Source organism: Mirounga leonina, unplaced genomic scaffold, assembly GCF_011800145.1.
Source record: "Mirounga leonina isolate KUSES-001 unplaced genomic scaffold, KU_Mleo_1.0 Mir_376, whole genome shotgun sequence".
In the NCBI taxonomy this organism is placed as follows: Eukaryota; Metazoa; Chordata; class Mammalia; order Carnivora; family Phocidae; genus Mirounga; species Mirounga leonina.
The window spans coordinates 5147891-5171065 of NW_023270718.1; the positions used below are offsets into that span (position 1 = coordinate 5147891).

Sequence of the window (23175 nt, forward strand, 5' to 3'; positions counted from 1 at the left end):
GAAGCGGCCGGGCTGGGTCGTCGTATGCGTTACGTCTCACTGTGTAAAATTAGCCGCTCCCCCTCCCCGGCCCCAAAATTTAGTGACTTAAAACAAATGTTTACCCTCCGGCTTCTGAGGATGAGGAACTGGGGAGCAGGTCAGCTGGGTGGTCCTGTCCCAGGGTCTGTTGTGAGGGTCCAGTCAAGTCAGCCAGAGCAGCAGCCCTCCAGGGATTGATGGGCTGTAGGACCTACTTTCAAGGTGGCTCTCTTTTATTTATTTTTTTTAAGATTTTATTTATTTGAGAGAGAGCACGAGAGAGAGGGGAGTGAGGGGCGGAAGGAGAAGCAGGCTCCCTGCTCAGCAAGGAGCCCGATGCGGGGCTCGATCCCAGGACCCTGGGATCATGACCTGAGCCAAAGGCAGACGCTTAACCGACTGAGCCACCCAGGCGCCCCAAGGTGGCTCACTTTTAAGGTGTGCAGATTGGCTGCGGGCTGGAGGCCTCAGTTCCTTGCCATGTGGACCTTGCCATGGGGTACCTTGAGTTGTCTGCACACCATGGCAGCCGGCTACCCCCAGAGCAGGGGATCCCAGGGAGAGAGCAAGGAAGAAGCCTTGCAGTTTTCTGTCCTAACACACCATTGCCTCCTACATACTGTTCATGGGAAGAGAGTCCTTCCACCCAGTACCTACTCAAAGGGGGATTCAGCTCTGTTTCAAGGAGGGAAAAGCACAGGAATTTTTCGGTGTTTTTTTTTTTTTTAAGATTTTATTTATTTGCGAGAGAGAGAACGAGAGACAGAGAGCATGAGAGGGAGTGAGAGGGAGGAGGGTCAGAGGGAGGAGAAGCAGACTCCCCGCCGAGCAGGGAGCCCGATGCGGGATTCGATCCCGGGACTCCAGGATCATGACCTGAGCCGAAGGCAGTTGCTTAACCGGCTGTGCCAGGTGTCAGAGGAGTTGACCAGCTTTTTCTTGGCTGCCTAATGTGGACTCGAGGGTGGATCTCTTGTGTTCTTGAACCCTGGAACTACAAGGTCACGAGCAGACGGCAGTTGAGATGTGGATAGATTGCTGTGTTCTCGAGACTTGCTGCTTAAAGCGTGATCTGCTGCCCTTGGGAGTCTGTCTGTTTCCCCCCCCACACACAAGAGCTTGTAGAAATGTAGACTCCAGGCCTGAGTCTCAGATCTGCTGAGTCAGAACCCACTTTTTAGTAAGATCCTGGGAGGATTCTAATACACACTCAAGTTTGAGGAGCAGCGTTCTAAAATAAGACTTAACAATTTGGAGGTCAACTGGAACCCAGCGTGTAAGAAGTGAGTAAGCCGTTGTCACTCGAGAGCCCGGACCCTTGTCAAGAATGGACTATTGGTATTCTAGAACCCTGGCTTCAGCACTGATGGTAGTTGGTCAGTAGGTACTAACCCGGTGTGAGATTTAAGGGTAGACCATCCGCATTCTAGATAGATTCCCTTCCTGGTGAAATTGAGGAAGAGCCCCTGTTTGTTCTATAACCTTGGATATTGTCTAGACCATCACCAATGTGAACGACTCCAGAATCCTGGTTTTACAGTAACATTTAAGGATCTTAATGGGAGAGTCAGTGATGGACCATGGGCTTTCTAGAATCAATGGAGTTCGGAGGGGTGAGGATGGACCTTGGTGTCCTCGTACCATGGCCTGTGGCACATTGGGGTGCAGCCTCTGAGAGGCAGTGGCACATTTAAGTCTCTGGGCTGGTATGTCCAGTTGGAGCCAAAGGTTCCACGATCAGCGTTGCCTCAAATAGGAGCTCTGCTAAGGAAAGTGGGTGGATTGTTCAGAAGGTGGGCTGCAGGGCAGCATCCTCCCTTTGGGGGCAGGATAACCTTGTGGTTGGATTTTGGAAGTCAACTGCCCAAATTTGGATTTCCGCTCCAGCACTTAACCAGGTGAGTTGGATACCAGCCCGAATCCTCAGCTTTGTTGTTCGTAAAAATGGGCTTTTGTCGAGATGAAGGAAAACTGAATGTCTGAAGCACTTAGCACCCGTTCCCCATAACAGGAGGCCCCAAGAGGATTGTTGGAGGTCCAAGAGATGGCAGAAGGGGGAGAGGGTGGCAAGGATGTTTTAAGAGGGACATCAGAACCCCGAGAGACTTTGAATCGTCGGCAGGGCCCGCCGGAGCCTCGGGGAGGACAGGAACCAGAGAGGCGCATACATACCTAGGGAGATGCCAAGGAGGCCACGCCAGCCTCTTCACTGTTGCCTAATGAGCTGGGGATAGGTGGTGCTAGCAAACCACCCAAAAATGGCCTGCCAGTTGTCGTGTGGGTTTGTATGTGTGCTTTTTTCTGTGGGTAAGCGGTAGCTTTTGTCACCTCTGCAAAGCACATCATTGTCCTTAAAGAAGCAGGGTGTCCTAGGCAAGAACTTGGTGCTGATAGACAATGCAAAAAAGACTAAGGCTTGCTAGGGCTGTGATGATGGGGACCCAGGGAGGGAGAAATCGTCATAGGTCTCCACAGACGCCCAAGAGTGCCTCACCTCCGGCTGGGGTTAGGTAGAGAGGTCAGACCTGGTCTGGAAAGTGATAGAACCCGCCCCCCACCCCCTTCCCTCCTCATCTGGCAGGGCTTGGGTCCCCGGTGAGCTGAGGTCCTGGGGCTAGAGGGAGTGAACCTGCAACACAATACTTGGGGCCATGCTTATTCCCAGGGCGGAAGGTTGAACACAGGCCAAGGATTCTGTGATAATGAAACCCGGAAAGGGATATTTAGCTAATCATTGTTCTAACCTGGAATACAGAGGGACATTCATGGTTCTGGGGCAGGAGAACAGTAGGGCCCCCGTCACTGATAGAGAGCACTTAGTATACTCCAAATGCTGTTTGCCTTCTGGGTGCAGATTGGTTCCTAAAGGCCTCTGGGAAGTAGTGCTGTGATTACCCCCATTCTACAGCTGGGAAGACAGAGGCACTTGCCCAACAGCTCTTGAGTGAAGGCGGCAGGGCGGCTGCCAGGGGCCATCATCTACCCTTGAACCAGGAGTGGGTTCTGGGGTGGGTGGGAGGGGAGCCGTTTGGGACCAGGGGCCCAGAGGTTCTGTCCAAACGTAGCAGACACGGGGGTAGGAGTAGATCATTGATTGGTGACAGTTACAGGTGGAGATCAAAGTTCCAAGGCACGGGGACTGAGGCTGAGGTTTCTGGCCTGCTGTGTTGACTAGGTGTTGGGGTTCAGGGATGCCTGCCAGGCTTGGGAGATGGACGAGGGGTGGTCTCCCAGTCTGGCGCCAGCATTCCAGGTTAGCAAGTACGCTGCAGAACTGGTCCTGGGTGGACTATGGGGGTAATCCAAGCGTTCCCAGACAAGCCAGTTAGCAACTATTTGGGGGTGGCCTTAAGAAGACCCACACGTCAGCCCTTCCCAGGAGAGAGGCTCAGGTGGAATGTGTCTACACTGGCCCCAAGTTGGATTAAGACTTTGCACTCAGCTGTCAGCGCAATTGGGAACTTTCTGGAAATGAGAACTTGCCAGCCAGCCGCTTGGACACCATTCCGCCCACCTTGTCCCTTCACTCTCCTGTAGCCAACAAGTCTTTCTCAATATATATTGGAGGTGGGAAGGGGGCAAGCAGGGGTTGTAGCAGGGGCCTGTTTCCAAGATCCTGGGAGCCTTCTGGAACACCACTATCCAATAAATTTAAATGGCCACATGTAGCTTCTGGCTACCTTACTGCAGTTCTAGAACTTTACAGCAAAGAAAAAAAATTTAGATGTCAAACCCCATCCCAACAAAATGCCCACCCAAACACAAAAGGGCAGAATGCCCCCCACCCTTGAAGGCGAAGCAGGGGTCCAGACACCTGGCTTGGCTCATTCTCTGGCACAGCCCACCCCCTCCTCCCCACCAAGCAAAGAGTTCTAGATCCGATGGTGGCAGGTGGAGTGAGGCTGTGTGTGCCCTGAGTTCATCCACCGCCCCGGAGCCCTTTTCCCTTTTCAAGAAGCACTTTCTGACATTGGCAGTGATGTTTATTTCCCTGGGGGTGGAGAGGGGATTATATACAGCAGTGACCCGGATGCCCGGGAGCCCCTCACCCCAATAAGGGGCTTGGGTGGGGAAGGGAGGCATTGGCAGAAGGCACACAGTGGTGATGTCCTGGAGGATGCCAGGAATTCCGGATGGGGGTGTAGTGTATCCTGGGAAACCCAGATGGGAAAACAGGGTCGGTGAGCGCTGCTGGTCCCCAGAGCTCATGCTGGTTGCTCCTCTCGCACCCCCCTGGGCTACAGGAGGACGCAGGGACAGCCTCCGTCTTTCTTCCTGGGGGCACTGGGTGGGCTGGGCGGGAGCTCTTGTTCCTGATACTTCCTGTGGGAAGAAGCTGGTGAGTTTGGGTCTCGGCCTGGGGACAAGGACAACGAGAAGGGCGCTCTGCTCACCGGACGGCCCGCACCAGCTGCTCGAAGGCCTCGTCCACGTTGAGACGCAACTTGGCTGAGGCCTCGAAGTAGGCCACGTGGTGGGAGGCACCAAAGGCAGAGGCTTCAGATCGGGGCACCTGGGAGGGGGACAGCGGGAGGAGTCAGGTGTCTGTACTCAGGGTGGGGCCTAACCATGGCAGGCAGAAAGACACACTATGCTCTAATGGGGGTGACCTAGTGTGGGGGTCAAGTGAAGAGGAAAAGTTCTAAGGAGATCATGGGGAACATGCCAAGAGGGCTTGGCTCCATTAAGTAAGGAGTCAGGGAAGGCTCTGCAGACGTTTGCCCTTCTGAACATCAGATGACTGAGTTCCTCCCGCAGAGAAATCAGGGTATTCCCTGCAAAGGCCTGAGCAAAGCTCAGAGGGCTGGAAACCCCCAAAGGCTTAATCGGAAAGTTGAGTTCTGTGTGGAAATCACAGACACTCTGTGTATAGGAAATGGTGAGAGCAGAGAAAGGAAGGGACAAGACATGGTGGGAATTAAGTGTCAAGTGCAGGAGCTGGAGTTCTCGGGGAGGGAGGGGCGCGGGGAGCCAAGGGAGGGCTGTGAGCAGGGAAGGGACAGGGGCAGTGGGGGGCCCGAGTGGGAGGTTGACTGGAGGTGGGGATGGAGCAGGGTTGGGGCTTGACCTGGGGATGGGCGCAGGTGCCCTCGGTCCCCTCCAGCCATCTTTTCTGGGAAGTCTTACATGCAGAAGATCCAATTTGGGGGCAACACATTTAGATGTGTGTGACAACGGAGGGCGCGGGACCAGGGGAGCCAGAGGAGGGTGCTGATGTGAGGAGATGCACTGAAAGGAGCCTCCCAGGCTGAGATGGGGGACGGGGGGTGGGGAGAGTGTCCCAGACCTGGCGCTGTGTCTCCAGATCTGCCTTGTTCCCAACCAACACGATGGGGAAATCGTCTCGGTCCTTGACTCGGAGGATCTGCGTGAAAAGCTTGCCCACCTCGTTGAAACTGCAGATGAAGCCAGAGGCCTGAGGTCTAGCCAGCAGCTCGGCCCCGGTCCGCCCTGCTCGGCCACCCTCGGCTCCTCTCACCTCTGCCGGTCGTTAATGGCAAACACCAGCAGGAAACCGTGGCCAGCGCGCATGTACTGCTCCCGCATGGCACCGAACTCCTCCTGGCCTGCTGTGTCCAGGACTGCAGACAGGGGGAGAGGGGCCGCTGTGGGGATGAGGCTCCCTGCCCCCCAGCCGCTCCTGGGAGCCCTCAGCCCCACCACCATCCCCCCATCCACTCCCTGCCGCCCTCACTGTCCAGCCGGGCTGGAACACCATCCACCGTGCAGATCTTCGTATAGGAGTCTTCAATGGTGGGGTCGTAGTCAGACACAAAGTAGGACTGGTGGGACAGGGAGAAGACACTGTTACCACGGTTCCTGCAGTGCCCCAGGAGAGGTGATGTAGCCCTGCCCCTGGGCTCTGCCTCCCCCACTTCTTTCTGGGTCCCTGCTCCCCTCTCTGCGGATCTCCGTCCCTTCCTCCCACCCTACCTAGTCTCCTTTCTCCGAGTCTCTCCTGGTCCTCTCTCTTTCTGGTATCAAGTACATCCCCCACATGGTGATTACGTCCTGGCTGTGCAGCATTCAACAAATCACTTCCCCTCTCTGAACCTCAATTTCCTCATTTGGAAAATAAGGATAAAAATAGGACTACACTTAATCCAGCGTTTGTGAGATTCGGGGGAAATCCCTGTTATGCATTTAACGTATAGCTTGGATATAGTAGGTGCTCAGTTATTGGGACTATTATGGTATCTGAATAGCTGCCTGTTTATATCTCTCCCTCCTCCTCCTCTTCCCTCCTTTTTTCTCCTTCTTCTTCCTCCTCCTCCCTCTCCCCCTCCTTCTCCGGCAGCTTCTAGTTTCTCCTCCCAGGGGAAGGTCCCAGTTCCAATCCAGCAGCAGAGAAGCTGCCCCGCCCGCAGGCTGGGCCCCTCCCTTCCTGCCTGGGTCAGGCTAGCCTCCAGCCAGGCCTTTGGCCAGCTTTGGGTCTGTCCCTGGGTGCAAGGGGCCCAGGGCCGGGGCCTTTTTCTTTATAGGCAGGGGTTCCCATGCAGGCACTGGCTGAGGTCTCTTGGGGGGTCTGGGGCCCAGGGCCCTCTGCAGTAGCATCTCAGAAGCAGACACCTTTCTAAGGTTTCTCTAAGGTGGGAGGGTTTCCCTTGGGAATGGGCTGGAGGTTTCCTGGGCAGGGGTGGATTTTCAGGGGAGAAGGGGTGATCTGGTAGCTGGGGGTCTGAGAGCTGCATCCCATCTGTTAGGGGAGAGGTGCTTGGTGAGGGCTTGTCCTGGAGGGAGGGTGCAGGGACCGCGCCATGGGGGCATTACGGGCGTGTCTTCAGAACACAGCTGGAGAATTTTGGGGTGAGAGCTGGGGAGAGCCCCAAGGAGCACATTTGGGAGGTTTATCATAGAATATAGGTACGTGTCTACAGAGTCTCAGACACCCTGAGATGCACTTATAGGGTCAGAGAAACTCCTAAAGAGTGGGTCTCTCTGGGGGTGTCAAGAATCTGGGGGCTTCTTCATGGAGGTGATCTGGGGGCTAGCCGAGGTTTCTGAGAGGTGCTCAAGGAGTTAGAGTGGAAGAAAACTCAACATGGAGGAGTGGGTGATTTTCCCTGGGGGAGGGTGGAGGTCTGGGTCTGGTGGGATGGGGGATCCCCAGGACAGGACATGTGGTCTTAAGAATTCTCTGGAATGGCCAAAAGGCAGGATCTTTCTGAAATCTCTTGGGTCTGAGGGTGCCTCTCTCAGGACCAGATGGTACTGGATGGGCCCCAGGCAAAGTCTGGGCACAATTTCTAGATTCTGGGGGAGGTAAGTATCTAGACGAAGGTAATCTCCCAGTTAGGTTTTGGGTGGCTGAGAGGGGAATCTGGGATCTGGGGAGATGGGGCTCAGGGTAGGGGCAAGTGACACCTGGGGGTGGGGGCCTATGAGAATGCTTAGGGTCTAAATGGGGTGACTTCTGGATTTAGGGTGCTCCCAGGAGGTGCTCAGGGTCAAGTCAGCAGGGAAGCGGGGTATTGGGTACTGGGAGGAGGGATGGTGGGTCTCAGGATGCGAGTATAGGTCCCTTGTGTAGGGGGTGGAGGCACTGAAGGGGGGGCTCAGGGTCACAATCTGAGAGGATTTTTTAAGATCAGAAGGTCTCATAGGAGGGTCTCAGTGATGGATCGAGGGGGAAATCGGGGTCTCAGGGATCTCCCGAAGGGCTCAGTTCTAGGTCCCGGGGGCACCCCCCCCGGGGTGAGGGCCCACTACCTGGATGAACTGGATGGTCAGCGCGCTCTTGCCCACGCCGCCGCCGCCCACGACCACCAGCTTGTGTGTCTCGCTGGGTGGGGGGTCCCCGGGCCCCGGCCCCCCGCCCCGGGGCCGCCCCCGCCCTGTCCCGGACGCCGCCCCGCTGCTCATGTCGCCACCGCTGCCGCCGCTACCGCCTTGGGGGGAGCCGGGCGGGGCCTAGGGGCGGGCCCCGCTAATAAGACTACTGCATAATCATGAGCTCGGGAGAGAAGGACGGGAGTCTCGGGACACTTAGGAGGCAAGGCCAGGGAAAAGGAGGAGCTATGCTAATAAGGGAAGGGGACAAGCTTTCGTTGTGAAGGGGAATTCCGAAAGGGGCGGGAATATGCTAATATCAGGACTATGCTCACCCCGAGCTGCGCCACGCGCTCTCGGCTGGCGGGCCGTCCGTGGGCGGGGCTATGCTAATAAGAGCTCTCGCTCTTTCGGCAGACGGGTCCGGAAAATCGTTCGGGGAGGTGCTATGCAAATGAGGATCCCCGAGACACCGCTTCTCAGGGCACCATCCCTGAGGCCTCGTTTTAGTAGGCGGGGCTCATCGACTCGCGCGCGGCCGTATATAGGCGCGCTCGGAGGAAGGAGCCGGTTTTGAGGGGAAGCTCCACCTCCGTCCTAGGATCCTAGCCAAACTTCCGACCCGGGCGTCTAGGCTGGGAGCTGGAGTCTCCGCCCGCTAAGGGACCCAGGCTTCCGGTTCCCGGAGTCCCAGCCAAGCGGAAGACAGACTGGGAGGGGAGATGGGGCCCTGGAGGGGGACAGCGGGGTAACGGGACAGGGAGGGGCCGTGAGATCACTGCATTCCTAATCCCTGAGCCAGCTCCCCCAAACCGGGGTGGCTGGGTCATCACTGAAGGGCCTAGGGCCAGGATTTCTGAATCTTGAAGGAGGAGGAAGCTGAGGGCCCAGACTCCGGGGTCTCTCGGAGAGAATGAGACTGGAGGCCTGGATTCCAGGGAATCAGAGAGTCTTTACTACTAGGTTCCGTAAAGGAGGGAGCTGGGGGCCTGGACTCTTGAGTCCAGGGGTTGGTGGGGCCGGGGATTCAGAAATCTGGATCTGAGGGAATTCGGATTGGGAACCCGAACACTTGTGTCTGTGTGAAATATGGGCTTGAGACCAGGAATGGAAGGATGGAGGAAGAATGGGCATGAGGGCCCGACTCCTGCTTGTGAGGAAGGAGGGGTCGAACTCCCAAGTTCCAGGGAGGAGGAAAAAGGGAGTCCGGACTCCTGCTGAGAGGAAATCGAATTTGGATTTTTCCATCCTAAATGAGGAGGAGGTTGTAGGGTCGGGCTCGTTGGTTCTAAATTTAGAGGGGACTTAGGAGACCGGGATATTCTGGGATCCCCAGAAGCTGGGCGGCGCAACCCCCAGTCAGTCCAGCTTTTTTTCTACCGCCCACTTTTCGGAACTACAATTCCCTTGCAGCGGCCGTGTTCAGTGCTCTCGCGTCACTTCCGGTTCCGCAGCTCCCTCCGCGCGCGCGCAGGGCGCCGTGGGGCCTCGTCGCGGGCTACCGCAACCCCGCCCCCTTCACCTCTCACCTCCATGCTGTCCCCGCGCGACGGAGGCGACGCGCGGACTACGCCTCCCGGCGTCCGTCGCTCGCGCCCCTTCCTGTGTGCCCCCATTGACTTCTGGGAAACTGAGTCCAGAGACTTCCCACGAGCCTTCACGGCACCGTGCTCGGTACTTGAAGTCCCGGCAAGCTCGGCGGCGTTTTAGCTCCGCCCCTCTCCTCCCTCTGCTCGCGAGCCCCCCCAGCCCGCCCCGCCCCGCGCCGGGGCCGGAGCCGCAGCCCGAGCGGCGGGGTAAGATGGCGGCGGCAGTCTGGGCCGCGGGGCTCGGGCCTATCGGGGTGGGCGGGGCGGAGTCGGGTCGCTAGTTGTCCCGGGGTCCTCCCCACACGCCGCGGGGCCTTGGAGGACTTAGCGGGGCGGGCTCTGGCCCGGCAGCGGCGGCGGAACCTGGTGCCGAGCGGGGGGCCTTCTCAAGGCCCCGGGACGCGTCTGTGGGTTCCGGGGGACATCTACGGGGCGTCCCCGTGAGGACTGGGGACGTCCACCGGGCTGGACCGGGCCTGGAGCCTGCTCTCCATCACTTAGCTGGCCTGGGTCATTTCTATAGGCACTGTTGATCGTCTTTATGGGCTGACCCGAGGTTAGGGTCTGTTTATAGGGTTCTGGGGCCATCTTGAGATCTTGAGATATGTCCCAGGGTGAAGGAGGTCTGCAAGAGCTGAGGAGTATCTGCAGAGCCATCTATAGCACCCGGGGTATGTCTCTTAGGGCTGGGAGTGTCTACATGGGCTGACTTGATGCGGCTCACCTACATGGGTCTGGGGCCATTTAGCGGGCCTGGAAGAACTGTTCGAGGGCTAGGAAGTCTTTTAGGGCCACCTAGAGGGGTGGGATATGCCCACCAAGGGAGGGAGGCAAATACTGAGGTGTGCTGTGAGGCCTGGATGGGTCTCTAACGTCTGAAGAGTGTCTAATCTGGGTGACAGGAGGCAGGGGGCAGTTAGAAGGACCTGGAACCATCTAGGTGGCTTTCAGTGTGACTGCAAGAGTGCAGTCTTTATGCCTAGAGCAAATTCGAATCCCTTTTGGGGCTGGATAATCGCGTGGAGAACAAGACAAAGGAGAGTATTGGAAAATTTGCCCAGCTCAAATGTACTTGCACTTTATAATGGAATTCAAATGAAAAAATGTTTTTAAATTCTGCATTGCCCTGGAGCTATAGAGATTAGAATTAGTCCACATTAGTGTGGGGAAGTCTGTAGGATCATCTAGACTCATTTAGTGTAAAGCTTTTCAAATTCTTTTGACCTTGATCTACAGTAAGAAGTACATTTTTTATTGAGACCCATTGCATACTGACATATGTATTTAATGCCAAAGTCCCATTAATTAATATTTCCACTTACTATTTGTGATGCACTGTGAAGAATTTTCTACTGCGTTCAATTTATTTTTTTTTTAATAACAAGCTATTTGTGAACCACTATACTGCTATCAGACTGTGGTTTGGGAAACACTGATCTAGAGAGACCTAGCAATGTCGGCAGAATGTCTTTTCATGTTGAAAAGATCTAAGGAGACATGGGTGTGTCTGCAAAGCCCAGGGCATGTCTAAGTGGGCAAGGGAGCATCTTCATACACCGCAGAGGGCTTGGAGATCTGTGTGTCTGTACTCAGCAGATCTTGATTAGGCTTCTGTTACGTGACAGTCACTGTTGAGCGTAGCATGTGCTTCCCCCAGAGGTGCTGGAGAGCAGGCCCAGGCCTGGGAACTGTCCATAGGGGTTTATAAGCAGGACATATTAGTGGAAGTTAGGGAAGGAGCCACAGGCTCATGGCTGGGTTCTTTGGCGTAGCTTGGAAATCTGTGGCAGGAGAGAGACCAGGACCAGGGTGTTTGCTTTGCAGGTATGCAGCTGGGAGAGTGGCCGAGATAAACCTGAAGGCTAATGATGCTAATTATTGTTACTTTGTATTGAGTGCTTGGACTGTGCTGATTCTGTGGCAGAAGTCAGTCCGCTTTCAATTCTCACAGCCCTCGGAGGTAGATATTCCTATTGTGCCCCTTTCCAGATAAGCACAACGAGTCAGGGGTGGGGGTGAGGGCTTACAGGTCTCAAAGCTTTCTGGGAACTCTGAGACTGGATATTGTTTTCAAAGTAGCAGACTTGATGGTTACAGGGAAACCTGCAGCTGAAATAGTCATGCTTTCAGAAGCCCTAACCCAGGCACCCACCAGTGTGAAAGATAATCTCTCAACTTTAGTATAATCTAAGAATTTCTGTGAGGTCATGAAAGCTTGAGCCGTGCTTTCATCCAATGGACAGATAGGCCATTAGGTGGATGCCCTCTGTGGGGTGGGGTGGACAGCATGCCTTTCTGAAAGCAGTGTTTTCAGTTCAGTACTGGTTTTGTACATCGCTCTATTGTAGTTCCATCTTTTGCATATAAATACAGTTTTTTGGTTCCAAGCCATCGAGGAGAATTGATGCTGTAGGCAGTTGTGTGGTATTTGAGGTACACCCAGCCCACGGGCACATATCTCAGTTTGGGAAAGGAGGGTTTACGAGACTATGGGGCACGGTATTTGAAATCACAACTCAACCAAAAATAAAAATCTTGGCGTTGGGTTGGCTCTTAGGAGGGTGAGCAGTAAGGTCTTAAAGCTTGGCTGTGGGGGAACCCGTGGGCACTTGGGAGTGCCATATTGAAACGGGAGGCTGGGAAGGCCTACAAAGGAGGCAGCTGAGGTCCAGGCAAGGGAAGAGAGCCCACTCTGGTCCCTCTGATGGCTGCACTGGGCCTGAGGCTCAAGGCCTGGAGTGTGGTGGTAGAGGGAGGGATGCCAGAGGGGATGCTGATCAAAGCAATGTTGGCGGCCCTTGAGGTCTTTGCATCCATTTCCTGCTTCCCTCCCCTGCCCCGGCCTCCACTCCAAACTCACCCCCTCAACTGCCAGGTGACCATGGAGGAAGAAGATGAGTCTCGAGGGAAGACAGAGGAGTCGGGCGAGGATCGGGGCGATGGTCCACCGGACAGAGACCCCACGCTTTCTCCTTCTGCCTTTATCCTGGTAAGGCTGCTAGACACCTGGGGCCAAGGGAAGGATGGGCTGCAAGTTCAGATTTCAGGGCCCGATTCCTGGGCCCTGGGGGGGAGGAGGGGCTGGGAGCCTGGACTCTTGGCTCCTCTGAAGGGTTTGAGTTTGGTTGTAGGGGTGTCTGGAATGGCTGTCTCCCAGGAGCAGAGCTTGTGACCATTTGCAGGAGTCCCCTGACTGCCCTTTCTTTCCACCCCCTTCACCCTTCACCTTTTCTCTAGCGGGCCATTCAGCAGGCTGTGGGAAGTTCCCTGCAGGGGGATCTGCCAAATGATAAAGGTATGATGGGTTCTGGTTCTTCTTAGTCTCCTATCCCATCTCTGTGTTCTTTATCCTAATTTCATTCATAACCGCTTTCCTGAGGCCTCCTGCGTACCACCCTCGTGCTGGCACAGGGAGCCAAAGATGGGTCAGACCCCATGGCTGCCTCGGAGGGGCTCCCAGTCTGGTGGAAGGGAGACCCCTTCAGAGCGCAGAGGTAGCCCGAGGCACCGTGAGAGGGCAGGAGGCCCACTTAAGGGAGTGTGTTGGGGGGGTGGGGTCTGGGAAGGCTTCCTAGAGGGTGAGACAGGTGAACTGGTCTCTGAGGATGTGTTAGGGTCGTCCGGTAAAGAGGAAAGCCTGGCAGGCAGAGGCAGCCCGCAGGCGCACAGCACCGGGCACCTTGCGGGACTGAGCCGTGGTTCTTTGGGGCTGGTGGGCATGGGGCTGTGAGCAGGAGGCAAGGCAGGAGCGCTCCATGGGGACTGGGTCACAGCAAGGTTCTAATGCCACACTGACTTGTGTGGACATCATCCTGAGGGCAGCTAGGAGGACAGGGGTGAGAGTGTTGGCACCTCAGAATGGTGTTGGGGATGTCCTTCTGGGACCCAAGTTGGGGGCTGGTGGATGGAGGCAGGGTGAACAGGCAGGCACTTGGTTCCCTTGTCAAGAGCTAGGGCAGGCTCCTTTTTCCTCTGCCCCACAGAGTCTCTGTCTAGTCCCCCGTTTCCAACCCCCCGTGCAAATCTCTCTCCAGATGGCTCCCGGTGTCATGGCCTTCGATGGAGGCGCTGCCGGAGCCCACGGTCAGAGCCCCGTTCCCAGGAGTCAGGGGGGACTGACACGGCTACTGTGAGTAAGAACATGGGGCTGGGGGCCCAGACTCTGGGGGTTGGGGGAGCTAGGTCAGTGGAGTCTGGATCCTGGGGTTGGGTTTGGGGACCCAGATCAGCAGCAGTAGTGGAAGGGCTGGGGGCATCATCTGTGGGGGTGAGCCTTGGGTCCCTGAGGCAAGTCAGGATGAGGGAATTGGTGGGATCCCTGCATTTTCTTGGGGTTTCAGATGTTTGGGTTCCTGAGAGTTTAGGGGCTGGGGAAATGGGATTTGTGGGTCCTTACATGAGCAGGGACAGGTTGGGGCCCCTCCTGGCCTATTCCAGGTGTTGGACATGGCCGCAGACAGCTTCCTCACGGGGCTGGTGAGTGTTCTGGATCCCCCAGATACCTGGGTTCCCAGCCACCTGGACCTGCGGCCTGGCGAGTGAGTAGTTGGGCAGCTGGAGTGGGAGAGGCCTTTGGTGTGGGAGCTGGAAGCTTCCCTCAGGCTCACTCACCCCCTTCTGCCCTGCAGAAGCGAGGACATGCTGGAGCTGGTGGCCGAGGTCCGAATCGGGGACAGGGATCCGATTCCTCTGCCCGTGCCTAGCCTGCTGCCCCGTCTCAGGGCCTGGAGGACAGGCAAAACGGGTATGTGGGGCCAGGGCGCAGCTGAGCAGGCGGCCTCAGAGTTGTGCGGGAGTCAGCTGTTGTTGGTAGTAATAGTAGCGATTGTGTCATTTAGACAAAACCTTTAAGCCTTTGCCTGTTAGACCAAAATAAAGGCTGTGCTTACGGACAGACACACGTAAAGCAAACACTGACGTAATCGCCAGCACGTGCGAGGCACTCAGCGTCCCGGGCTCCACGTGGCACTGGAACTGCAGTGGGAATTCAGCTCCCTGCAAGTGGGGGGCTCTTAGCTCTGAGTATCTGATTCAGGGAGTCTGAGGTGTGGGGCCTGGGAATTCGCGTGTCTAACCAGTTCGTCGGTGATGCCCCTGCTGCTGGCCCCTGGAACCCTGGTGGGAGCCCCAGGTTTAGACTTCGCTTCCGTCCAAACGTCCACAGTTGGGAGGGATGGCGAGGAGCGGAAGGCTCAGGGAGCTCAGGTGTAGCACAGGGGCAGCCAGGAGTACTGTTCTGCAGTGACTGTGGCTCTCCCACGCCTGGCCAGTTTATGTTTCCCTTCACCTTTTTTCACAGCCGTGGGTTGACTTGGCCATTTGGCTCAGGGAACGTTGTACCTGGGGCCCACCACACTCTTGGGGGCCCGCAAGAATATCTTCACTTCTTTTCAAATTAGAAGCCATAGAGGATAAGTGAACAAAGGGGCACGGTAGTGCCCTAATAAAACTTTATTGACAAAAACAGATGGCCTTGGGGATTTGGCCCCAGGCCTTCAGTGATACAGATGTATCTGGAACCTAAGAGCTGTCTTGCCGGGGGGATGCTGGGGTTATGTTTTATTTTCTTATCACAGATGCTTTTCTTCCTCCATTTGGAAACTATTAAGAACTTAGGGGATAAAAACTCATCCGTAATCCTACGTCATATAAAAATTATATAAAGTCGTGGCTGTCTTGCAGTTCCAGACTGCTCCAGCCTGTGGACTGTTTTCTACATCTGGTGGTGCTAATAATTCATAAGCAGGGTAGCAAGAGCTCATGCTCACTGAGTCCTCGTGGTGCCGGGTGCAGTCTAGTTCGTTCCACAGAACTGCTCATCTCGTCCCCTCGTCCTCGTGAGGTGTGAACACTATCATCACCATCCTTCTCTGCTTTCTTTTCTTTCTTCCTTTCTTAGATTTATTTATTTATTTTGGAGGGGTGGGGAGGGGCAGAGGGAGAGAGAAAATCTCAAGCAGGCTCCCTGCTGACCATGGAGCCCAACACAGGGCTCGATCTCATGACCCTGAGATCATGACCTGAGCCAAAATCAAGAGTCGGAAGCTTAACCGACTGCACCACCCAGGCGCCCCCTCCTGCTTTATCTTCTTCCTCAGCCCTCAGCAGCTGGCGGGCTTTCTGTGTGGCTCATTGAGATTTCTCTCCCTGCTCGATGGGAGCTCCTTGAAGGCAGGGACTTTGTCTCTTGTGTTCACTGTTCTATTCCTAGTACCCCAAACCGTACTTGGCACAAGACAGGTGATCAGTAAAAATGTCCTGAATGAATGTGTGAACCCCCATTGTAGAGATGAGGAAACCAAGGCAGGCAGCAGTTGAGGTCCTTGTCCTTGGTCACGTCATGGGTGAGGGCTCAGAGCCTGGGATTGGGTTGAGAGGCGGCTCTGGGACTGCTCTCTTCAGCCCCGGCTGTCCTGGCCCTGTCCACCTGACCATGCTGGCGTCCTGGCTGTCGCAGGGTCCCTATAGTATGTGGTTGAGAGGGGGACCTCGGCACCCATGTGTGTGTCAGGCGGTGCAGCCCTGGTCGGTTGTCTCCGTGGGTGGGATTTACGGCGCTGAGACCATGTCCTCGGAAAGCCCGGTCTCGGGAGGGCAGAGGAGGTAGCGCAGGAAAGCACGATGCCTGGCCGGTAGGAGGGTGGCGGACACTGGTCGTTCCTGTCGCCTGTCAGTGGTGTCTCTGAGTCCTGAGCAGATGCAGCCCCTCGGATGGGGCTTGTCACAGAGTGATGTACGTTGGGTGAGGACGCTGGCAGTCAGGGCTCCCCAGCTCTGCCACTTCCTGGCTCTCAAGAGGGAGTTGTCACCTTTGCAGCTACTCGTGATGCCCTCCGTAAAACGATAAGTTTCCACCAGAGGCAGCCGGAGCGGCGGGCCAGAGCTCGGCCTTGCAGGCGGTCTTGGGTTCAAATCCCGGCCGCCCCACTCTGGCCCGTGGCTTCTGCGGTAACACCAGTCAGGGGGTTCTTGGGCTGCAGGCCAGTGGACGTCTCAGGGTACGGGAGCACAGGCTCGGTTGACTGAGTTTGCGCCCCAACGTCTCCCCGCTGTGGGCCCTTTGGGAAGATCCTGCAGCTCCCTGAGCCTCAGTGTCCTCCGGTAAGGACGTGGTACCTGCAGCAGGGGGCTGTGGGAACATGCTGTGAGTCGAGCCAGAGTGAAGTGCTGAGAGCCGTGCCTGCTGGCGCAGCGAGGGCCACCGGAGGGGGGCAGTGGCTGGGGTGGCGTCCTGCCTGCAGGCCCCTGTGCAGGACAGCAGGAGGAGGGTCCGCACCTGACCACGGTTCTCCGTCTCCACCGTTCCTTTGCAGTTTCTCCACAGCCCCACTCTTCTCGACCCTCCTGTGCCCGCCACCTCCTCACCTTGGGCACCGGAGACGGGGGCCCCGCCCCGCCCCCTGCCCCCTCCTCTGCGTCCTCCTCCCCCTCCCCTTCTCCTTCATCCTCCTCCCCTTCCCCTCCCCCACCTCCCCCACCCCCAGCACCCCCGGCCCCACCTGCGCCCCGATTCGACATCTATGACCCCTTCCACCCCACCGATGAGGCCTACTCCCCACCGCCTGCTCCGGAGCAGAAGTACGACCCCTTCGAGCCCACTGGCTCCAACCCCAGCTCATCAGCGGGGACCCCCTCGCCTGAGGAAGAAGAGGAGGAGGAGGAGGAAGAGGAGGAGGAAGAGGAAGAAGAGGAAGAGGAGGAGGAGGAAGGCTTGTCTCAGAGCATCAGTCGCATCTCGGAGACCCTGGCGGGCATCTATGATGACAACAGCCTGAGCCAGGACTTCCCAGGTGACGAGAGCCCCCGCCCGGACCCCCAGCCCCCACAGCCAACGCCAGCCCCTGGAACGCCGCCCCAGGTGGACTCCACCCGGGTGGACGGAGCCACCCGCCGGCGTGTCTTCGTGGTGGGGACCGAGGCGGAGGCCTGTCGGGAAGGCAAGGTCTCGGTGGAGGTGGTGACAGCCGGTGGAGCCGCCATCCCGCCAACCCTGCTGCCACCAGGCGACTCAGAGATTGAGGAGGGCGAGATCGTCCAGCCCGAGGAGGAGCCCAGGGTGGCGGTGTCCCTCTTTCGGGCCGGCGGTAGCCGGGCGGCCCGCCCCCCTCCTGCCGTCGCGGCGCCCCCCGCGGCCCAGCCCCCGCCCCCACCGCCCGCTCCCCGGGCCCCCGAGGGGGACGACTTCCTGTCTCTGCACGCCGAGTCAGACGGCGAGGGCGCCCTGCAGGTGGACCTAGGCGAGCCGGCCCCGGCCCCGCCGGCCGCCGACACGCGCTGGGGCGGCCTGGACCTGCGCCGCAAGATCCTGACCCAGCGGCGGGAGCGCTACCGCCAGCGCTCGCCCTCCCCGGCCGCCGCCGCCGCCGCCGCCGCTGCCGCCGCCCCCGCGGGCCCCCCCACCCGCAAGAAGTCGAGGCGGGAGCGCAAGCGGAGCGGCGGCGAGGCCAAGGAGGCCGCCTCGTCCTCGTCGGGCGCGCCGCCGGCCCCACCGGCCCCGGCCTCCCCCTGGGACTCCAAGAAGCACCGCTCCCGGGACCGCAAGCCCGGCTCGCACGCCTCGGCGTCCGCCCGCCGCCGCTCGCGGTCCCGCTCGGCACGCCGCCGCTCGCGCAGCGCCGACCGCCGCCGCGGGGGCAGCCGCAGGTCCCGGTCCCGGGAGAAGCGGCGGCGGCGGCGGCGCTCGGCCTCCCCGCCCCCGGCCACCTCCTCCTCGTCGTCCTCCAGGCGCGAGCGGCACCGCGGCAAGCACCGAGATGGCGGCGGCAGCAAGAAGAAGAAGAAGCGGTCGCGGTCCCGGGGCGAGAAGCGCTCTGGAGACAGCGAGAAGGCCCCGCTGCCCACCCAGCCGCCCTCCGGCTCCAGCTCCTTGGGGGGAGAGCGCGACAGCCGCCGCCGGGGGGCTGTGCCACCTTCCATCCAGGACCTCACGGACCACGATCTCTTCGCCATCAAGCGGACCATCACCGTGGGCCGGCCTGACAAGTCCGACCCCCGAGGCCCCTCACCGGCCCCGGCCTCGTCGCCCAAGCGCGAGGTCCTGTACGACTCAGAGGGACTGAGCGCCGAGGAGCGGGGTGGCAAGAGCAGCGAGAAGGACCGACGCCGCTCGGGGGCTGCTTCCTCCTCCTCTTCCTCCCGGGAAAAGGGATCACGGCGGAAGGCGCTGGATGGGGGGGATCGGGATCGGGACCGGGACAGGGACAGGGACAGGTCGTCCAAGAAGGCTCGGCCTCCCAAGGAGTCAGCGCCCTCCTCGGGGCCCCCGCCAAAGCCACCGGTCAGCAGTGGCTCGGGCTCGTCCTCCTCCTCGTGCTCCTCTTCCTCCCGGAAGGTGAAGCTGCAGTCCAAGGTGGCGGTGCTGATCCGTGAAGGCGTCAGCAGTACCACGCCAGCCAAGGAGGCGGCGTCGGCCGGCCTGGGCTCCATCGGGGTCAAGTTCAGCCGCGACCGGGAGAGCCGCTCCCCCTTCCTCAAGCCCGATGAGCGGGCCCCTGCAGAAGTGGCCAAAGCAGCTCCGGGCAGCACCAAGCCCAAAAAGACCAAGGTCAAGGCCAAGGCTGGGGCCAAGAAAGCCAAGGGGACCAAGGGAAAGACCAAGCCATCCAAGACCAGGAAGAAGATCCGTGGCGGGGGCAGCGGTGGGGGCAGCGGCGGCCCTGTGACGCTGAAGAAGTCCAAGGCGGACAGCTGCAGCCAGGCAGCGGGGGCCAAGGGGGTGGAGGAGACTTCCTGGTCCGGGGAGGAGCGGGCAGCCAAGGCCCCCAGCACCCCGCCCCCTAAGGCAGCCCCTCCGCCCCCCGCGCTCACGCCGGACTCGCAGACCGTGGATAGCAGCTGCAAGACGCCCGAGGTCTCCTTCCTTCCCGAAGAGGCCACCGAGGAGGCTGGGGTCCGAGGTGGGGCGGAGGAGGAGGAGGAGGAGGAGGAAGAGGAGGAGGAGGAGGAGGAGGAGCAGCAGCCTGCCACCACCACAGCCACCAGCACGGCTGCAGCCGCCCCAAGCACTGCCCCTAGCGCGGGGTCCACAGCCGGTGACTCGGGGGCAGAAGACGGGCCGGCCACCCGTGCCTCCCAGCTGCCCACGCTGCCCCCGCCCATGCCCTGGAACCTGCCTGCTGGTGTGGACTGCACCACCAGCGGCGTCCTGGCCTGTGAGTGTGCCCTGGGGCCGGAGGGGGGCAGGCTGGGGCAGAGACAGGATTGCGAGGATGAGGTCGCAGGGGGACAGACTTGGAGGCAGCGGAGATGCCTTGGGAGGGGTCGTCGGTATGTAGTGTCCCAGGCTGTGAGAGGCTTGGGTGGGTGAGGGCTGGATCAGGGTCTGTCCAGAAGGCTTGTTGGTGTCTGGGTGTGTTGGGAGAGGGCAGGTAGATGAGTGCGGGGGCGGCTAGCCCAGCACAGACTGGAGGGGTAGGCCGTGTCCTGGGGGCCGCCTGGAGGCGGACTAGGATAAGCGAGGTGGTAGAGGGACCAGAAAGAAGAGGGTGAGGGGGGAGCAGTGTCCGCTGGGGGATGGCAGTAGGCCACAGGGGGCTTGAGACAGAATCTCCTCTGCCACCACCTTGTCCCTGAGTGACCCGGCCATATTGCCCCCTGACCACACACAAACCTTAAGTCCTAAGAACGGGGCGGGGGCTTGCAGAGTGGTTCTCTCGGTGGCTGAGGCCTCCTTTTCCCAGCTCTGAGCCCAAGACCCATGGCCTCTCTAGGGGCCCAGGGTGGGAGATGGCAGCAGGTGGCCAGGTGACGCTCACCAGCCCCTCTCGTGTCAACTCCTGATCTCCTTTTCCTCAACTGTCCGCCTCTTGCAGTGACTGCACTTCTCTTCAAGATGGAAGAAGCCAATCTGGCGAGCCGAGCAAAGGCCCAGGAGCTGATCCAGGCCACCAACCAGGTGGGCTTCCTGGGGGAAGAGTCCCCACAGTCCCTTCTCTTGTCACCTGACTCTGGTTAGGGGAGGAACTGCAATTCCCAGCAGGCCTTGGGACAAGGAAGGGATTGGCCAGAAGAGGAGCCTCTGGCGCCTGGGGCTATTGGGAAACCGGGGCGGGAATAATGGAGGTGCGCGGTCCCCCTTCCCCCCCCCTCCCTTTGTTCATCCTCTCTCCAACCTCTTCCCACAGATCCTCAGCCACCGAAAGCCACCCTCTACTCTGGGGGTGACACCAACTCCTGTGCCCACGTCTCTGGGTCTGCCCCCTGGCCCCTCCAGCTACCTGCTCCCTGGCAGCCTCCCCCTGGGGGGCTGTGGCTCAACCCCTCCCACCCCCACTGGGCTGGCTGCAGCGTCCGACAAGCGAGAGGGCAGCAGCAGCTCCGAGGGACGTGGGGACACAGACAAGGTGCGCTGGGCTTGGGGGAGGTGGGTGGCTGGTGGCGGCTTTGCAGAGAACGGGAACAGATGCTGAGACGCAGGGGCCCAAGGAAGACGGGAGACTGATGCCAACAGGCGGGAACTTAGAGCAAAGCAAAGTCATTAAATTGTAAGGAACTCAACTTTCCCTCAAACGGATGAGCGGGAGATGGGTGCTGGGCAGATTTTTTTTTTTTTTTAAATTACGTGCAGATAGAGAGGGGGAGAGGTAGGAAACACGACGACGTAGACACACCCACGTGCTGACACGCGTCCGTGCGACTGTGTGCTTCGTGGTTACCCCTGTCCCTCCTCCCGTCTTTCTGGGTAGGAGGGAGGGTGGCTTCCGAAAGGAAGATCCGGCATCTGTTGGACGGCAGGAGGGAGGGTGGTTGCCGGGCAGACTGGGACAGGTTTTCCTTCAGCGGCATCTGGCTCCTGCCCGTGGGCCTCAGGGCGATTTTCCTTTCGGTCACGTCCGGATGTTTTCCTGTCCTGGTGCAACAGCCCGTTGCCCGGAAGGTGGCATTGCCCACCTCTTACTTGGTGTACATTTTGTGCGGGCCGTGGACGTGTGGTTCCTGGTCCAGGGCCACCAGGGAGGGCCCAGGGTCCAGCCTAGCGGATGCTCAAGTGACATTCAGAGGCCCAGCCTGGCCTGTGGTCTGGGGTGGCCGCGGCAAGGGGAGTGCAGGGCAGAGGCTGAGCTGGCAGGCAGGGGAGGGGAGGCCGGGGCCTCTGCGGCACCTCATCTGGCCCTTGCTGTCCCTTTTTCCCGCCCTGTTGCCACCTGTGCCAGTATTTGAAGAAGCTGCACACACAGGAGCGGGCGGTGGAGGAGGTAAAACTGGCCATCAAGCCGTACTATCAGAAGAAGGACATCACCAAGGAGGAGTACAAGGACATCCTGAGGAAGGCTGTCCACAAGGTGGGGCCCGGCGGGGGACAGGTACACAGAGGTGGGGAGAACATGAGGAGAGACGGACACGCGCAGGCCGATGTCACACAGACGGGGAGCCGGGAGTGGCGGGTCTGTCTGGAAGGCGAGGAGGGTGACAGGATTTGCTCAAGCCCGCCGGGGCCTGTCCTGCTGGCATCAGGGGTACAAGTAGGGGTGTAGGCCTGGAATTGGGGGGGAGCAGCTCCCATCCTAGTTGCAAGCTGTGCTCAGCAGTCCAGGTGGAGGGGACCCTGGGGGTGACCGCAGCTGCCCCTCACTCCCTAGATCTGCCACAGCAAAAGCGGGGAGATCAACCCAGTGAAGGTGAGCAACTTGGTGCGGGCCTACGTCCAACGCTACCGCTACTTTCGCAAGCACGGCCGCAAGCCAGGCGACCCCCCAGGGCCCCCACGACCGCCCAAGGAGCCCGGGCCCCCTGACAAGGGTGGCCCAGGCCTGCCCTTGCCCCCTCTCTGAGACCCTCAGCCACCCCTTCCCTTCTTCGCCTCTTTGGAATTCTGGACGTATTTATGGCTCCACCTCCCCACTTCCCTCCCCCCATCAGTGGGATGATTGGGGGAGGGTTGCTGCAGGGAAGAGGAGAGCCCCCTGCCCTGCCGCGCCCTGTGCCCCGTGCCCCCAAGCCTGTCCCCATTGCCCCTCCCTTCTGTTTGTGCCCCTCCCCCAGTTTCATTAAAGATTTCATGAAATGTTAGCCCTCAGCGCCATGATTTTAGCCCTTTCTTTTCAGAGACCGGTTTGGCAAAGGGTTGAGAAGAGATACACGGGCGGTCTGGCCCAAGTCTGAGGGTGGCTAGCAGGCTGTGACTCGGGGCAAGTGCATTTGCCTCTCTGGGCCTCAGTTTCCTGATCTTTGAAGTGGGTGTTGGAGGGATGAAGACCCAGGCAAGTGAAGCACGTAGAAGCATACCTGGTACATAGTCAGCCGCTGCTCTTGACAGAAAGTGGTGGTGGGTGGGGTGTTGGGGTCCCAGGTCCCACCTGCTCAGGGTCTTCTAAGCTCAGGGTACCTGGGTGCTATGGGTCTGCCCTGGAATTGCCCCAGCAACACGATCTTTGTCCCCCATTGAGTTGGATTCTTTTTTTTTTTAAGATTTTATTTATTTGATAGAGACACAGCGAGAGAGGGAACACAAACGGGGAGTGGGAGAGGGAGAAGCAGGCTTCCCGCGGAGCAGGGAGCCCGATGCGGGGCTCGATCCCAGGACCCCGGGATCCTGACCTGAGCCGAAGGCAGATGCTTAATGACTGAGCCACCCAGGCACCCCTGGATTCTCTTTTTACCAGTGCTATGAGGCTGGGGTGATCTTATCCACTCTCCTGGGGTAGAGAGGGAAACTGAGGCACAGAGCAGCAGGGGCCACACAGTGAGTCAGGGCCACACTGGCCTCCATCAGGCCCCATTACCCCGAACCCAGACCTAGTGAGGAGAGGTGGTAACACCGGGGTCGCTGAGGTGGGTGGGCTTTAAGGCTGGGGCA

The 23175-nt window shown here is 58.9% G+C and overlaps 2 protein-coding genes across 4 annotated transcripts; one reads left to right on the forward strand and one right to left on the reverse strand.

Moving 5' to 3' along the window:
- Positions 1-3986: 3986 nt before the first annotated feature.
- RRAS (RAS related) lies at positions 3987-7912 on the reverse strand. The gene is made up of 6 exons (XM_034987126.1): positions 7732-7912; positions 5717-5804; positions 5501-5603; positions 5309-5417; positions 4416-4534; positions 3987-4344 (listed from the first exon to the last, which is right to left on the reverse strand). Exons 1-6 carry the CDS (start codon positions 7882-7884, stop codon positions 4260-4262), a joined length of 657 nt encoding a protein of 218 aa, XP_034843017.1. The 5' UTR covers positions 7885-7912; the 3' UTR covers positions 3987-4259.
- A 721-nt stretch (positions 7913-8633) lies between these two features.
- SCAF1 (SR-related CTD associated factor 1) lies at positions 8634-22392 on the forward strand. Of its 3 annotated transcripts, none has more exons than XM_034986974.1 (11): positions 8634-8754; positions 12256-12369; positions 12618-12675; positions 13415-13509; positions 13818-13918; positions 14009-14124; positions 16694-19531; positions 20192-20274; positions 20504-20722; positions 21533-21661; positions 21959-22392. In XM_034986974.1, exons 2-11 carry the CDS (start codon positions 12262-12264, stop codon positions 22148-22150), a joined length of 3939 nt encoding a protein of 1312 aa, XP_034842865.1. In that variant the 5' UTR covers positions 8634-8754; positions 12256-12261; the 3' UTR covers positions 22151-22392. The 3 variants fall into 3 exon arrangements, with proteins under 3 accessions (XP_034842865.1, XP_034842864.1, XP_034842863.1); XM_034986973.1 differs by lacking the exon at positions 8634-8754 and adding an exon at positions 9543-9587; XM_034986972.1 differs by lacking the exon at positions 8634-8754 and adding an exon at positions 9628-10051.
- Positions 22393-23175: the final 783 nt, after the last annotated feature.

What these genes read in the sequence shown, in the direction of transcription:
- SCAF1 (XM_034986974.1), top strand. Translation starts at nt 12,262, where the DNA reads ATGGAGGAAGAAGATGAGTCTCGAGGGAAGACAGAGGAGTCGGGCGAG. An exon ending in GGGGGACTGACACGGCTACT is followed by an intron (nt 13,510 to 13,817) that starts GTGAGTAAGAAC and finishes GGCCTATTCCAG; the next exon opens with GTGTTGGACATGGCCGCAGA. An exon ending in CTGGACCTGCGGCCTGGCGA is followed by an intron (nt 13,919 to 14,008) that starts GTGAGTAGTTGG and finishes TCTGCCCTGCAG; the next exon opens with AAGCGAGGACATGCTGGAGC.
- RRAS (XM_034987126.1), bottom strand. Translation starts at nt 7,884, where the DNA reads ATGAGCAGCGGGGCGGCGTCCGGGACAGGGCGGGGGCGGCCCCGGGGC. An exon ending in GCCATTAACGACCGGCAGAG is followed by an intron (nt 5,418 to 5,500) that starts GTGAGAGGAGCC and finishes CTTCATCTGCAG; the next exon opens with TTTCAACGAGGTGGGCAAGC. An exon ending in ATCTGGAGACACAGCGCCAG is followed by an intron (nt 4,535 to 5,308) that starts GTCTGGGACACT and finishes TCCCCCTCCCAG; the next exon opens with GTGCCCCGATCTGAAGCCTC.